Source organism: Peromyscus leucopus, chromosome 14 (genome assembly GCF_004664715.2).
Source record: "Peromyscus leucopus breed LL Stock chromosome 14, UCI_PerLeu_2.1, whole genome shotgun sequence".
Lineage (NCBI taxonomy): Eukaryota > Metazoa > Chordata > Mammalia > Rodentia > Cricetidae > Peromyscus > Peromyscus leucopus.
In genome coordinates, this window is record NC_051075.1 from 55,728,857 (window position 1) to 55,744,902 (window position 16,046).

A 16,046-nucleotide genomic window follows, 5' to 3' on the forward strand; every position below is an offset into this window, starting at 1 on the left:
TGGCACTGGAAGCCAGGAAGTTCCAGACTTGTGGTCCTGTGTGTTGGAACCACATCTCGGCTCTGTGGTGGAATGAGAGCAGGTAGCCTGGCCAGGTGCACAGCAGTCTCAAGAGTGGTTGATTGCCTATGCTCTGATCCCCCCAGGGGCCAGCTGCTCAGGTTGTACCCTGGCTGGGGGCCGGGACACGGTTTCATAATCTTCTTTATCCAGGATCTCTGGTCTCTTGTCCCAGAGACCTCTGTCACAGGCAGAGGCATATTCACGGCCCCCTCCAAGGCTGTAGGAGTTATTAAGATGGGGAAGTTGAAGGATTAGATTTATGACAGGCAGTGGTGGATTATGAAGAATAATTTATCAAATGTCAGTGCCTGCAGCCTACAATTTACAGAAGGTTTGCTTAAGCTGAGGGGATCTGATTGGACTGCCCCTCCCCCACCACTAATGAATGACAGCTCTAATGGGATGGCTTCCCAGGCTGGCCAGCCACACTGGGTGTTTATCTGCTTTTTATTAATCATTATTAACATAAAATCCCTCATGTCCCTCCAGCCACAGTTCTCTAGTTACTCAGTGCCAAGGAGGCTCTCTTGGCTACCTGGATGGAACTGTGGTCACCTTTGGGAGGTGTTTCAGCTACCTTAGTCAGAGGGAAGGTCCCAAGTTCCTTTCCCATCACGGGTTATAGGGAACCTCATCTCAGCTTTAGACATTCTCTAGAAAGTACTTAACCGACTGAGCACAGTTCTGTGTCAGGCAGATACAATGGGATACAGTGCTGTGAAAAATCCAGAAGTCTCTAGTCCAAGGAGGGTGAGGGAATACAGGAGGAGGTGAATGTGCAGCCATGGCACTGTTCTCAAGGAGGGCACATGAGCTCTAAGGATGTATTCGGGGGGTTCTCTGAGTAGGTGACAGTGAGGGAAGGCGTGAGGGAAGGGGAGCCTTCCAGGTGGAGGCAATAACGTGAGCACAGACCTATGGGGCTGGGGAGGAGTTATCTGGGCTCTAAGGAAGCCTTCTGGCTGGGGCAGAGGGAGGAGGTTGAAAAAGAGAAGCAGATAGGCCCAGCCCTGATAGGTCTGTTAGGGATGTGGACCGTAGGTACCCGGGGAGGTGATTTCAGCAGAGAGAAGCAACACAATCCAGCTGTGTGTATGATGGAGTAGAGACTGCAGGAGATAGGAATCTAACTGGAGGAGGTGGTCAGGAGGCCAGTGTAGTCTCTGGGTAAATGAGGACAGTGGCCTCCACCCAGCTCCCAAATCATGACACGGAGGATTATTCTTTCTTATAAATGCCTGGCCTTAGCTTGGCTTATTTCTACCCAGCTTTTCTTAACTTAAATTATCCCCTCTGTCTTTTGCCTCTGGGCTCTTACCTTTCTCTATTTCTGTATATCTTTTCTTTCCTTCTTATTCTGTGGCTTGCTGTGTAGCCAGGTGGCTGGCCCCTGGTGTCCTCCTCCTTTTCTTGCTCCTCCATCTTTTTCTCTGCCTGGCAGCCCCACTTATTCCTCTCTTGCCTTGCTATTGGCTGTTCAGCTCTTTGTTAGACCATCAGGTGTTCTAGACAGGCAAAGTAACACAGCTTCATAGAGTTAAACAAATGCAGCATAAAAGAACGCAGCACATCTTCGCATCATTAAACAAATGTTCCACAGCATAAACAAATGTGACACATCTTAAAATAATATTCTACCTCACCGGCATCTCTGACGGTCTCATGCTATGCATTATACTGCTGTGCTCTCATTGGCTGGAGCCATAGTGCAGGCATTTCCTCTACTCCGTCTGCAGTTGTTGAGGGTCTAGGGTTTTCTGTACCCTCTATGTGTATGACGTCATGTGTCAGCCCTACAAAATTGTTTTTACAGTGTTTTATAGATGAAGAAGGTAGGCATAGGGTGTATGACCCATTTGAGCTGGTACATCATAGAATTAAGATTTGAACCTGGTATTTGCTGGGGATGTCTTTCTGTATGCTGTGAATGTGTGTTGCTCTGATTTGGTTGATAAATAAAATGCTGATTGGCCAGTAGCCAGGCAGGAAGTATAGTATAGGCGGGATAAGCAGAGAGGAGAATTCTGGGAACAGGAAGGCTGAGTCAGGAGACGCTTCGAGCTGCCACCATAAGAAGCAAGATGTAAAGATACGGGAAAGCCACGAGCCACGAGCCACATGGCAAGGTATAGATTTATAGAAATGGGTTAATTTAAGATGTAAGATGTAGCTAGCAAGAAGCCTGAGCCACTAGGCCATACAATTTTAATTAATATAAGCCTCTCTGTGTTTATTTGGGTCTGAGCGGCTGCAGGCCCGGGGAGGACTGGAGAAAACTCCAGCTAAGGTATTCATCAGCACTCGTACTGGAGTCTCCAGAGTGCACTGTCCCTCAGGTCTGGTTGTCTTGACCAGCCATTGAACATGTCTCAGAGGCATGCTCACAGCCACCACACATTGTTCCCGCCCCTGGGTTCTTGGTATTTGCCACCATTCTACGGGAGGAAAGAGGCTTGGAGATGTAGCTCGGCTGATAGAGTGCTTACCTAGCATGCAGGAACCCCTGGCTTTGGTCCTCTGCATCACATAAACGGCTCGGTGGTAACATACCTGTAAGTTCAGCACTGGAGAGGTGGAGAAAGGGGGTTCAAGGAGTTCAAGATCAGCCTCAGCTATATCGTGAGTTTGGGACCAGCCTGGACTATCTGAGATCTTGTCTTCAAAATTAAACCAAACCAAACCAGCAAAAAATCTAATCAATAGACTGAAAACAGAAAAGAAAGAAGACCAAACAGGAATGGAAAAGATGCTTGATCTGAGTGGAGAGGTCCTTGGGCGAGCCAAGTGGGTGGGTGATACCTTGAGTATGGGGCCATGAGCCGCTGCAGGAGTGGCCCTGGGTTCGCCTCCTCGCAGAAATGTTGCCAAGTTGACCTCCGATTCTGCGGCTGGCCTCCCACTTCCTCCTAGTTCAGTAATAGCAATAGCCAAGGGCTCTGTAGAGCCGACAAGCTCATCCCTCAGGACCCCAGAGAGAACCTGCTGCGGATCATGGAGGTCCCTGTGTACTCAAGCTGTTCTTGCGGCTAGGATTTTCCTTAGGTTTAGGCTGTGGCCATGGGTGGGAAGCCGAAGACGGGGATGTCTCACTCTGAGTGCAGAGGTGGAGAGGGAGAGACTGATGCGATGTCCCCTTCTTGGTCAGCCAGGGTCTGTGTGGCCATCCTGGAGGTCTCCGTGCCTTAGCTCACCAGGTGTGGCCTTCAGGATTAGGTGATGTGGTGAATGCGGGTGAGTTGTCCGCCGTGGCACTAAAGCACAGGTGCGTTCTTCAAAGAGGCGATCGTCTTCCCTCTGAGGTCTCTTCAGGGTCAGACAGACGTTTTTGTTGGCTCAGTGACCTACACTAACATGGTTTCTGTCCCGTTACAGGTCTGCCTTAGGTGAAGGGATGGTGTATTGGCCCTGCTGTGTTGGCAGAGGGCTGCCAGGAGCACTGTGTTGTGAGAGACTGTAAGGCATCGTGGGGCTACAGCAGCAATAGATGCTGGATGGATTAGTGATGTCTGGCATGGGTATGGCTGGATGTACCGCTTGCCTATGGTTGCATAAAAAGTTAGCCCCAAACACAGTGACTTAAAACAATAAACATTTTTTTTTCTTAAAGTTTCTGTGTGTTGGCTGGGCAGTGGTGGTGCACGCCTTTAATCCCAGCAGATGAATCTGAGTTCGAGGCCAGCCTGGTCTACAAAGTGAGTTCCAGGACAGGCTCCAAAAGCTACACAGAAAAACCCTATCTTAACAAACAAACAAGTTTCTGTGTGTCTGTGTGTCAGGAATTCAGGAGTAGCTTACTGCATGGTTCTGGGTCAAGGTTATTAAGGTTTTCCACAGAGACAGAACCGATCGGGTAGATTTCCATGGAAGTAAACATTCAAGGGAAGATTCATTATGGGGATTGCTCATGCAATCATGGAGGATGAGAACTCCTGGGACAGGCTGTCTGGAAGATGGAGACCCTGGCTAGGATTCTGACTTCAGCTGAAGTCAGAAAGCTGGAGAGCCACTGGCTGCTTTGCATCTGTGGCCAAAGGCCTGGTAACCCAGCAGTGGGGCTTGGGAGAGGCTTCTGGAGGAAGTACCGGGGTCCCATGATCCTAATGTATGGAGCCCGAGGAGACATGGTCCCAACTCCAGAAGGGAGAACATCCCTTTTTGTTCCCTCAGCCAAATGGGTGGTACCAACTCGGAGTGGAGATCTTCTTATTCTCCTGACCCCCAGGTCTCCCTCCTCTGGAAACACCCTCCCAGACACAGCCAGAGGAACACTTTGCTGGGTTCCCTTGTGGGACTTAATCCAGTCAAACTGGCATTTAACACTAATACTCATGATCAGGGTTTCTCACGAGACTGCCATCATCTGAGGTTCTGTCTGGGGCTGGACGGTCTGGGTCTAGGGGCTCCCTGTGTGCCGAGAGCCTGACTCTTTACCATAGGAATGACTTGTAGTAGGACAGCTATTTCCTCTCCCAATCCAAAAAAAAAAAAAAAAAAAATCCAAGAGAGGGACAGGGAGGGAGGGAGATAGAGAGCTGATTGACAGGAGTGCTTCTATAACTTAGGAGTGGATCCTGAATTCCAGCTCACAGGTCAGGGAAGGGAATAGACTCCTCAAGGGGAGGGATATCGAAAAGCTCAGACCATATTTTAAAGCCACCACAGGGGGGAATGAGAATGTCCCTGCTGCCACTCATTTGCTATCACGGTCAAATGTGACCTTAGAAGGCCAAGGCATGGCCTTGAAGGTGGAGGCGGGGGTGGGGGTGGGGGGAGATGCCAACCAGGATGTGTTCTCGAGGGAGGGGCAGGAATTGTGCCAACTGAATCAGCTGTGATGGGTTGGTTTCCCTGGGGCAGGTCCCTGGTCAGTGGGGCTTAGAAAAGCCGAGGTGGGGGATGGCTTCGAGATAGAGGTGATGGAAGGCGGCGTTGTTTTGTTCAAGGCGGTTTTGCTGAGTCCCGGCTGGCCGGAGCTATCCTGATTGCCTTAGGTTGGGGTTCATTCTAGCTCCTCCATTAGCCTAAGCTGAGACTTTGCCCAGCAGACTTGGATGGATGGCAGCTGGAGCCCAGCCAGGTCTGGGGTGGGCCAGCTCCACAAGAGAGAACCAGATGTTCTTGGTGCCTGATGCCATGGTAACCTGCTTCCCCCTCCCACCGACCACCCAGATGCACTGGTCTGTGTTAGGGGCCCGGGGCATCTTCACAGCTCTTAGAGAGCTGTCTGGCCTTGGCATTTAGGCCTGCTTAAGACAGGCTCCTATCTTCACCTGGAGCCGGGCTGTCCAGGGCCTTGGGAGATGCATTATGCCTACGATGATGCCATTTCTGAAGCTAAAATTGATCTAACGTGAATGAGTACGGGGACCATGGGATGGGATATTTGATGTTGGGCCTTATTAGAAAGTCTATCTCCACTCTGCCCTAACCTGTGACCTTGACCCAGTGGCCATGAGGGGGCCTCAGACTGGCCAGGCCTTCAGACAGCGGTGTGGCTGGCTAAGTTCCGAGTCGAAGCAGAACTCCCTAGCTTCTCCAGGGCACCCCTCTCTTGTCATCTTATTTTGGGCCAAATGAGGCTCCTGGCCAGTACTCAGCCACTCCACGTGGTGTTCTGGAAAAGAGGCCTACTAGTCCTGCTTTCTGGGAACCGGCAGGTCTGACTTATGCCTGTACAGGCACAATTTCACTTGGTCCTCAGACCCTGAGACCTCTTCTCCCCGAGTCAGACAACTGAGGACTGAATGGCCAGAGCCCCGGGGAGGATGCTAATCTATCTCCTTGTCTGGTCAATGTTTTTCTTTATAAAAGACCTTCCCCCTTGACATCCATGTTCTGTTTCTCTCTGCACAAAACCAGAGGGAGCAGCTTTTTCCCTGATAATTTTCTCTCTCTTCTACTTGACCATATCAATATAGTTGAGTCTCAGACCGACGGTAATTAAAAGGCACACAACTAGTCATTTTAAAATCTAGCTGTTTTACTTAATTGATTTTACCTCCAGACCCGGAGACAGCGAGCGAGCGAGCGAGCGAGCGAGCGACAGAGAGAGAGAGAGAGAGAGAGAGAGAGAGAGAGAGAGAGAGAGAGAGAGAGAGAGAGATAGAAACAGGGAAGCAAGCCTTAGAAGGGAGACAAGTTTCTCTGAGGGACTGGAGGCAGCCGAGGGCCCTGCTTGAATCTAATTGCTGAAAATGCTGCAGTTTGTTTCTGTTAATGGTTTTTCTGCCGAGGGGGCTCGGGAATGAGGCAGGTCCTTGGCGAGTGGAGGGGAGGGGCGGCATTTGCTTCAGCTGCACGGGGGGTATAATTCTGCTTTCGGGACAGGGTCTATTTTTCCTTACTATCTATCAGCATAAAGTACTTTCACTGAACACTTTGAATTAAGGTTCCATTTAGAGATACTTTATTCATATTTAATTACAGGCTGCAGCACCAATCTTTAATTACCTTTTTTATAAGCCAGCTAGGAGCATCCACTAGCGATCAATTATTGTGTATGTGTGTATGTGTTTGTGTGAGCACGGGTGGGGGGGTGGGGGGTGGAGGAGTGACTTCTAGTTAGAGAAGGAAAGATGGCTGTAGGGACGCTGGGGCTTGGGGTGGGACAGGGGTGACGCCTGACAGATGCCCCCTACCCTTTCTATGACTCCTTTGCTTCTGCTGGGGGAAACTGAGAGTTTGGTTAACCCCTTCCTGCTAGGGCTGGTTCAGATGCTGAGTTGGCAGCTGGGGTTAGGTGGTATCTTGGGGTATCTTGGTATCTGCCCCTGACCGGGGCAGGAGGTTGTGGGGGCGGGCCCTTCCTGTCCCTGGGTGGAAATGGCAAGCCTGGCTCCCTGTCAGCCTGGAGATTGGGATCTGCTCACCTCAGCCCTTTCCTTCCCTCCACTTCCCTGTGGGGAGCGCTTGGCAGCTGTTCCTGTCACCCAGCCCCAGAGATGCCATGTCACTCTTGGGTTGCAGTGACTCTGCAATGTCCCACAATGACACAGGTCGGAAACTGGTTGTCCTCCTCGGAGAAGGAGGTGACGTTCCCTGGGCCAGGCAAAGGCGAGGGTCAGGGAATGAGGCCGCAGGGAGACTGGGCCAGGTCCACAGCTCCGCCTTGAGAAATGGTCTCCTCGGTGGTTCTCCAGGCATTACTAGTCTGCACGGGGATCTCTGTGTGGAGCTCATTATACAGTAGCAGAAGTTCTGCTTCCTAGTGTTCCTGAGTCCTTGTTCCTACAAGGGGGCAAGGAGGGGCTGGAACCCACAATTTCCACGTCTCTAGGGGGCCCTGGGCCTGGGTCTCCCTCAGTCACCTCATCGGGTACCTGAGAACACGTGATGTTAGAGTCCCGTGTCGTCCCCCCCCCCCCCCCCCCCCCCGCCGTTGTCTCTGTCACAAAACTTGGCTCAAACTGACTTGGGCAAGCAAGCAAGCGAGCAGAAAGGGAATTATAGGCTAGGTATATGAGGGATGGCTAGATCCGGGAACTAAAACTAACCAGGATTTATTCCCCCTTGCCTAGGCTCCCTTTGTTTCTATTCTGTGATCCTTGGCATGCCCAGAGCTGTGTTTTTCTCCTCAGGTTCAATAGAAAGTATGTATTCTCCCACTGTTTAAACAGACACAGAAAAATTGAGTCTGATTGGGCTAGTTTGAGTCTGATCGGACCAGTTGGGCCACACATCCATGTCTGAGCCAATCAGGGTGGCTGGGGCTGCTGAGGGTTCTGACAGGCCAGGCTGAGGCCTCACCTGGAGTAACAGGTGGGCTCTGCCCAGGTAAAGTTTAGACATGGTTTATGCTTTCCCCATTTTGGATGGCAGTCCTTTGGAGTGTTTGTGTTAGTAGCCCTGTGGGACTGGGAAGGCCAAGCCGTTTCAAGGGGAAAACAAGGCTGGTTCTGTTCTCCAGTGGAGAGAACACCGGATATAGCCACGCAGCAGGATACTTGTTTGACTCTGATTAGTTCCAAACCTGTACAAATTGCAAGGGTACAGCCGTGGCCAGAGCAGCACCCCCCCCCCCCCGGGCACATGGGGAAGGTGGTTGTGGTGTTCTCTCATACTAGGACCAAGTCCATGATGAAAGTTCTTGTGCTGAGAGACCCAGAATAAGCAAGTAGCTAACACAAGAGAGACTCTTGCCCTTGGGAAGCCTAGAACTCACAAAGGAAGGAAAGGCAAGTGTTGCTGGGGGTGGGGGGCGCACGGGACAAGGAGATTACATACCAGGATGGGGAGAAACCATCCATTGGAGAGCTGTCTCTCATGACCAACATCTGAGACCCTTCCTGATGCCTGCAGGGGTCTCGTCCTCTGCAGAATGTCAGTAAACGCAATGAAACTTAGCAGAAGGTACAGGAACAGTGGCAGGGAGGTGGGAACCATTTATGATGTGAGATTAACAGGGGAATCCTGGCAAACAGAATCGGGGTGATAGCTGTGGGGCATTTGGCACCTCAGGTTTGAGGAGAGCAAGGGGCAAGCCAAGGGGGCTGGAAATGGGGATAAAAGCAGGAAAGGGGTAGGAAGGAGAACTGAATTGACCTTGAATAGGGGCTCATGGGGAGTGGGGAAGCAGAGGCATGTGATTAATTACAGTAGATAGATTGGTGTGTATTTGTCTGCCAAACTGGCCAGCCATTCTGGAACCCCGAGGCTGTGGGGGAGCTTAAAGAAATGGAGAGGATTTGAACCACCGCCTTTGCCAATCTTTAGAAAAGTTTCTGGTGGGGCGGGGGATCTCTTTCCATCTAGTAGGATTTTTCTATCTGGACCGTGCAGCAGTGACTAGTCAGAAAGACCCAGTGTGGCAGTTCTAAAGGAGAAGGAAGGGAGGAAGAAGGCAGGAGACGCCAAGAGTAGGAGTGCACTGTCTACTTCATGTAGAGGGAAACTGAGGCACGCAGGAGGCAAGGGAACTCCCAGAGACTCACTGTAGGCCCCTGGCAGTCCTGGGATTCTGCTAGGACGTGGCCAGGCCAGCAGTGGCCCCGAAACCCACGTCGAGGCTGCTGCTCAGGTAGAGGTAATTGATGGCTCTGATTAGAAGCCTCCAGCTTAAAGGTCCCTGAGCTCTCTAGGTTGGTGGGCCTGGAATATCTTCCATCTGGTCTGTCATGCTGCTCTGGCCCCAGTTCTGTTAACTTTTTATGATCTATGTGTGAAGGTTCAGCAGACTGAGTGGTGCGTCGTTAAATGGGCAGACGATACGCGGTCTTCCTTCGGCCTTCGATGGGGGTTACAGGGCTCCTGTGCAAACACGTCCTCCACGTGTGTCTCCCGTCCTGTCCCATCCATGTGTCTGGTGTGAATCCTGACCATAGCAAAAGGGCCAGCTGGGACCCACACGACTGATAAGGTGGTAAATCTGCTGTGGGACACGGAACAGCTCTGGCTCGTCTTCTCTCTGGCTCAACCTCTCACCGAATTAGGCCACCTCCTCTTAGTGACTCTGTTCTCTTTCCTCTCCTGACAGATCCCTGATTTGTTCCTGAGCTTCGATGACACCCCTCTGGGGGCAGCCTCCCTGGCCCAGGTCCATAAGGCGGTGCTGCATGATGGTCGGACAGTGGCTGTGAAGGTCCAGCACCCGAAGGTTCAGGCTCAAAGCTCCAAGGACATTCTCCTGATGGAGGTGGATGCTCCCCCCCGCCCCTTTCTCTTTCCTGTTCCTCAGTCTTGTTTTTCCTCAGGAGCCAGACAGCCTCCCAGATACTTACTCAGGCTGGTGGGTGGACTGTGGCCCTCCGAGGAGCAGAGTGGGAGAACAGAGCTGAGGCACGACCAAGGCTGTGTCATAAGAACTTGGAATCACACCCTGGGAAGGCTGGTCAGTTCTTGATCTGTCCTGGAAATGCTCGGAACACAATGAGCAGCTGGATGGGGCTGAGCTGATTCAGGTCCTGATGCGGACCTGAGTCACAGCGAGGCCTCCAGGGAGACGCAGTAGAAATGAAAGGAACCAAAGGTGGTCTCCTCGGGGATAGACAAAGTTGCATCATAATGTATTATATTAGACTGTAGCATAGGAAAGTATGTGATAAGCCAAGGCACAGAAAAACGGTGTGCAGGTTGCATAGAAATATTTATGCAGATGACTCATTTGCTTATATGACATTTGTTTTGAATTAACAAATTTACATTCTTGCAACTGGTCCTAGGGAAATTCCAAGAGGGCCTGTGTGCTCCTGGAATCTTCTACATATGTATCCACCAGGGGAGAAGAAGCCAGTACTCCTACATGGCGGTCAACAGTCTGTTGATCCCACATGTCCCTCTCCTTCCTAGTCTCTCTTCCTTCCCTTCTTAGTCTAGACTCAACTGAGGTCTCTTCTCACTGTGTATTAGATGGTGCTGAGGGCAGGTGAGTAAGTGAGCTCTGTCTCCATGTAGCATAGGAGACAGGTATGTAAACAATCAGCCATCCGGTTGGAACCGGAGCTCTTAGCCTCAGGAAGGAACTGTGCCAGGCTGCGTGGAGTTGATGAGGGGGCTTCCCGGCAGGGTTAGTGTTCTTGCAGACCTGAAGGACCCCTGAGACTGCTGGCCAGTGCATGGATAGCCCAGCACGAGGGGGGGCCGGCCCCCAAGGCAGCAGGAGCAGAGGGAGCCTGGAGAATTCCTACCAGCTCAGACGGTTGGGAGGGGATTGAGAGTGAGGCTGGGAAGGTAGGTGGGACGGAAAGGACCCTTATCCCAGGCTCAGGTGTGGCACAGTAGCCACGGTCAACAATGACATACTTGGGAGACGGACAGCCTGTGGTTTTCTCAGTCTTCAGTGGATGGGACCATGTAAGAATTCTAATCAAGGGACTGTCATGATCAGCTATGCCCTGGAAATAGAAGTGTGTTGGCAGTCAGGAGAATGCGCTGGGAAAGCACAAAGTCTGTAGAGTCAGGAGACTAACAGAAGGGCTGCTGTGTTGGTGTGAGAGATATAAAGTAGGATGCAGGACGGTATCATGGGGGTAGAGGAGGAGTCAGCTGGACTTTGTGGCCAGCTCTTCATGGGGAGGGGCCAAGGAGGAGGTAGAAGTAAGTGTATCTTAGCTTTCTGGTATACGTGACTACCATGAGGTATCTTTGCCTATGTATATCAGCTAGAGTCTAGTTGTGGAAAAAGAAATCGCTCTAGGTTAGAAAAGCAATCATTATATGAGGTTCCAGAGGCATATTGGAATGGGAGTATTGTTGTAGCCATTTTGGAAAATAGTTTCCCAGAATTACTTAGCTTTGCCAAGTGGATGGCTAAACCAGGAAGGCACTCAAAAAAAGGGTATTTGGGGTTGGGGGATCCTAGAATTGTTAGGAAGATCAGCTACAAAGGTGTGAGGGGTGAAGGAGAATTGATACCCGAGGAAGTGGGGTATAGTATCAAATTCTCTGGTCCAGTGTTCAAACATGGGAGGCTGGGGAGAGTTAGCTCGAAGTGTAGAGTTCAGTGCTCCCGAGACCTGAGTAGGCCTTAGCTGACGGGGAAGGGATACTGGAGACTCAGGAGAGAGACATAATTGAGAAGGCAGGTCCAGGAGGACATTCACGAGATTGGGTACCAAGAACACAAGAAGACATTGGCCTTTGACGGGTCTTTGCTTGGAACGTAGAAGGCAGTGAGGCCGAGCATAGATGAGTGTGTGGGGCCCTGGAGAGGGGAGGGAAGGTGGGCAGCAGAGTGTGTACCAGCCCGATAGCCTCTATTTTTTCTCTGCTGTAGGAGGCCAGACCATCTGCCAAGAATGAGGGGGTAGGAGGTGGCACTGGAGGCTTGAGGGGGTGAAGGTTTGGAATAGCTGCTGCGTGTCTTTCAGAGGGAGCGGATGAGGGACCTGGACTACCGAGTGGCCTTGGTCCTATGCTGCAGACCTAAGGTTTTAGAGACTCTCTTGGTAGCTTAAGACATGGTCATAAGCAGGAGAGAACAGGAGCCAGGGAGGATCCATGGGTTTCTGATGGCTCTAGAGTCAGGCGAGAGCCTACCTTTGTCCAGCCTAGGTGTCACAGCTCCAGGGGCCGGGAGGAGAACTGTCGCTTTGCTCTGTTCAGATCCTCACTGGCTCCCTAAGGAAAGGTGGCTGTAAAGTCAGTGGCCATAAGAACAGTGGTAAAGTTTTGACATCTTCCTCCCTGAGGTAAGCATCGGATGCTTTTGTTGGGACATAGGCCCGGTGGATCCTCTGCAGAGCACACAGTGGCCTCTTGGCAGAGACTGGGAGGGTTGGGGTTGGGAGGACCTGATGTTGCAGGACCAGGACCAGGCTGGGTCCTTGGTGGAAGGTCCTGTCATGGTTACCTTTCCCCACCGGGAAACCAAGAAGATTCCAATTAGAAAACTGTCGTTGTTTGACATTTGAAATTAGTTCCTTCCTTCCTTCCTTCCTTCCTTCCTTCCTTCCTTCCTTCCTTCCTTCCTTCCTTCCTTCCTTCCTTCCTTCCTTCCTTCCTTTTTTTTCTTTATTTGGTTTTTCGAGACAGGGTTTCTCTGTGTAGTTTTGCACCTTTCCTGGAACTCCTTCCGTAGACCAGGCTGGCCTCGAACTCACAGAGCTCCGCCTGCCTCTGCCTCCCGAGTGCTGGGATTAAAGGCATGTGCCACCACCACCTGGCTTAAATTAGATTTTTTTCTCCCCAGTCCAGATCTAAATGATACCTTTATTTTAGGGTTGACAACTCTAGGAAGATACTCAAGCCTTCATGGCAGGAGGAGAATAACTTATTTCTAGGGGACACTAAGACCACTTTAGGTGCCAGAAGGTCGTGGGCAAGTGTAGGTGGTTGGCTTTTTGGCATAGACTGCTGGGCTTCCTTCCACGCCAATTCCAGGTGTTGGGTGCCCTCAGGCTTGCCTCTTACTATTGGAAGGGCAATTTGATTAAACCAATTCTTACTAAACAGAGAGGGACTGATCCGTTTAGCCTCTGGATGTTTGCATTTTTAGGAAGGCAAGCTTATAAATCTGAGCATACATCTCATTTAGAGATGGAGGGCATGCTAGCTTCCTGGATTAAGACTTTTGAGAGTGAAGAGGTGAAGACTATGGACTGTCCCAGCTAGGATGCTTTTGGCTGCCATAATCAGAGTGTCCATAGAGAAACGAGGAGATGGAATACCCATATTCTCTCAGGTGTGGAAGCACCTGTACCATGTGCCCCAGGGTTGACTAACCCGACACCTCACTGTGGTTTGTAAGAACCAAGGTTCTCCTCATCTTTAGTCGGCCATTAGCTTCCTCAGCTTCCTGGCTTGTCCTAACAGTGCTCCTCACGTGTCCCCAAACAGCTGCACAGCTCTGGTGTCATCCAGATGCCAAAGGAGGCTGCTGTCTCCCTTATATTTTTTCCAAAAAAAAAAGAGGTCCCTGGGAGTCTCTTCACTGATGCTTGAAGTAATAATACCATGGCTGTTCTGGCAGTAACTGTCCTGGCGAGAGGGATGCATCACCTTGAACGGCACAGACCTGCCCGGCTTCACCTTCTCAGTGAAGCCCGTCCCCCCTGATGGACAGGAGGATGTGCCGGTGTCATCTCCGCCAGAAAGGTGTGTGTGTGGGGGGGAGGTGGCTCCCGGGTCGGTCCCCAGGAGGACGTGCCACCCTAGGATTCGGGGCTTCCGCAAACCAGGGGTCCAGGGGACGGGACCGTCTCGCCTCTGGGACGGAGCGTCTCGAGCGCTGGAGAAAGGGAAGTCACTCAGAGCAGAGCGCCTGACGAGTCTGGTGACACCGGGGTGACTTTGTGGGGGAGAGGGAGAGGCGCAGCCAGGGACGCTCTTCAGCTGTGTCACTCTCACCCGACACCGTCCCTCTGAGCAGTCGGGGTAACTCCCGCTTCTAGATGCACAGCCAGTGACGCTTTATTGATTTGTGCGGCTGCTCAGAGCCAGACTAATTGGGCCCCCGCAATGGGAACAGTGATTCAGCAGGACGGACTGAGGGGACGGGCACTGTCTTTCCACCTGCCAGCCAGCGCTGCCGTTCTTTCCTGCCCAAGGTGGTGGCAGTTCAGCCGGCGGCCATATGTACCGCCGTGGTCATCGCTGGAGCAGAGTGGGACGTGGGAGAGCGGAGGGGGGGGGGGAAGAGGGGGGCTCTGAGATGGTGGTGGTGAGTTCTTCATCCCCAGTTCTCACAGCACCACCCTGTGTCATAGTGTCACACCGCTCCCCTCAACAGCCCCCCCCCCCCCCCCGTGGTCTGTAGAGCTTCGGGAGCTGATGGAGAACAGCCCTTGCACTATCACCCCCCCCCCAAGGATCTACGTCACAGCCAGTGCCGTGCCATGCCTGTGCCACGGTCCCCAAGTGGTCTGATGCGTTGAGGCAGCGCTTTCCAGCCTGAGTACCAATGTCCGATCTATCACTTGCTGTCCCTTGGCCTTTCTCAAGGGTCCTTTAAAGAAACAACTGGCGACAGTTCTTTCTGTAACTTTTTAAGCAGCATTTTCACAGTGCCTGTCATCTTGTTTCTTTTCTAACTCTGCTGATTGAACAGTGGGTGGCCAGGTAATTCCTGTATCGGCACAGACTCCAACAGTGATTTTAGTGAGAAGAAACAGAAAAATATGCAGGGATGGAAGCCATCCTATGGGACATTGTGTTCACTCTCGACTTCTGTGTTCTAAAAGGCACGAGCTTTAATAACTTACTTGAAAAAAAAAAATAAACCCAGCCAGCGTCAGGTGTTTACATAACCCTGAGCTGACCGTCTGTCCTCGTCAGCACCCATCCTTACCAGCTCAGACCAGCGTGGGCCTTGCTCTGTGCACTGATTTCCATGGAGTGGCGTTTATCTTATAGCATTTGATAGCAGTGACCCCCCTGCACTTGGCTGAATGCACAGCTCTTTCCTGCGCCTTACCCAAGCCTCCTATTTATGTTAGCTCGCACTGTCTTGTATGAGGCAGGACTCTAGAAAGGATGGAGCAAAACCTGGGTCCAGATTCTGGCTGGGCAGTTAGAAACTGTTTCAGGGGTGCTCAGGGCTCCCGGAAGCATTTTGTAAAGTGGCAGGAGGATTAAAGGAGAGTGTGTCTGCGAAGTTCCTTGTAGCATATAGCTGGCACATTGTGGGTACTAAGTGATGAGTGTTTTCTTTTTCTTGGAGGGGGGGACAATTATAAATAAATGTCACTATAGCCGGGCATGGTAGTGCACAACTTTGATTCTAGCACTCAGGAGGCAGAGGTAGGAGCATTTCTGTGAGTTTGAGGCCAGCCTGGTCTACATAGTGAGCTATCGTACATCCAGGACTAGATAGAGAGACTCTGTTTTAAAAAAATAAATAAAATAAATAAACAAAAGAATAAATAGATAGATAAATAAATAAAAACTGTCACTTGTTTTCAAACTTCTACAATTTTCTACTTTTCTATTATATTTTTGTATGTCTCACAATTGATTTTTGTCTACTGTGAGGCAATTACTATACAGGAAAATAATTTCGGTACCTATATCTTTCTTTCTGTTTTGATATGGAGTCTCAATTTGTAGCCCAGGCTGTTGTTGAACTCAGAGCAATCCCGCCTCAGCCTCCCCCATGCTGGCATGACCAGGCCTGGCCCACGGTGTCTTGCTCTGTTTTGATGACTTCACCTTGAAGGAGGCATTTCTTACTCACTCTTCCTTGATTGATAAGGCTCCAGATCTGGAAGCGAAGTCTTCGCTATTCTATGGTTCTCAGGAGCTCAGAGGTGTTTTCCCACCCAAATCTCCAAAAGAAAACCTAGTCCATTCCCATCACGCAACTGTGCATGTAATTGTCTGGAGGAGAAGCAAAATACTTTGAAATATTCATGTGTTTGTTTGCTTATTCATTTCTTCATTCATGTGAGTGTCCAGTCCGCATCTGCAAGTGTTGAGTACGTTCTGGCTGCTGTGGAAACGCTGGCTTCCTGGAGAATTTTATGGAGAAAGAGCATTTTGGGAAAGAAATTTAAAAAGGCAAACAGACGACAACACCTGTTTTATTTCAGTCAGTTGCATCTGTTGTCAAA

At 50.8% G+C, this 16,046-nt stretch overlaps 1 protein-coding gene across 1 annotated transcript in view; it reads left to right on the forward strand.

Annotated features, from left to right (window-relative positions):
* Window positions 1–16,046, forward strand: part of LOC114686836 (aarF domain-containing protein kinase 1-like) — a 101,394-nt gene that overhangs the window by 58,868 nt on the left and 26,480 nt on the right. Inside the window, 1 exon segment of the mRNA XM_028861513.2 lies at window positions 9,536–9,694. Coding sequence (XP_028717346.1) covers window positions 9,536–9,694 — 159 coding nt within the window.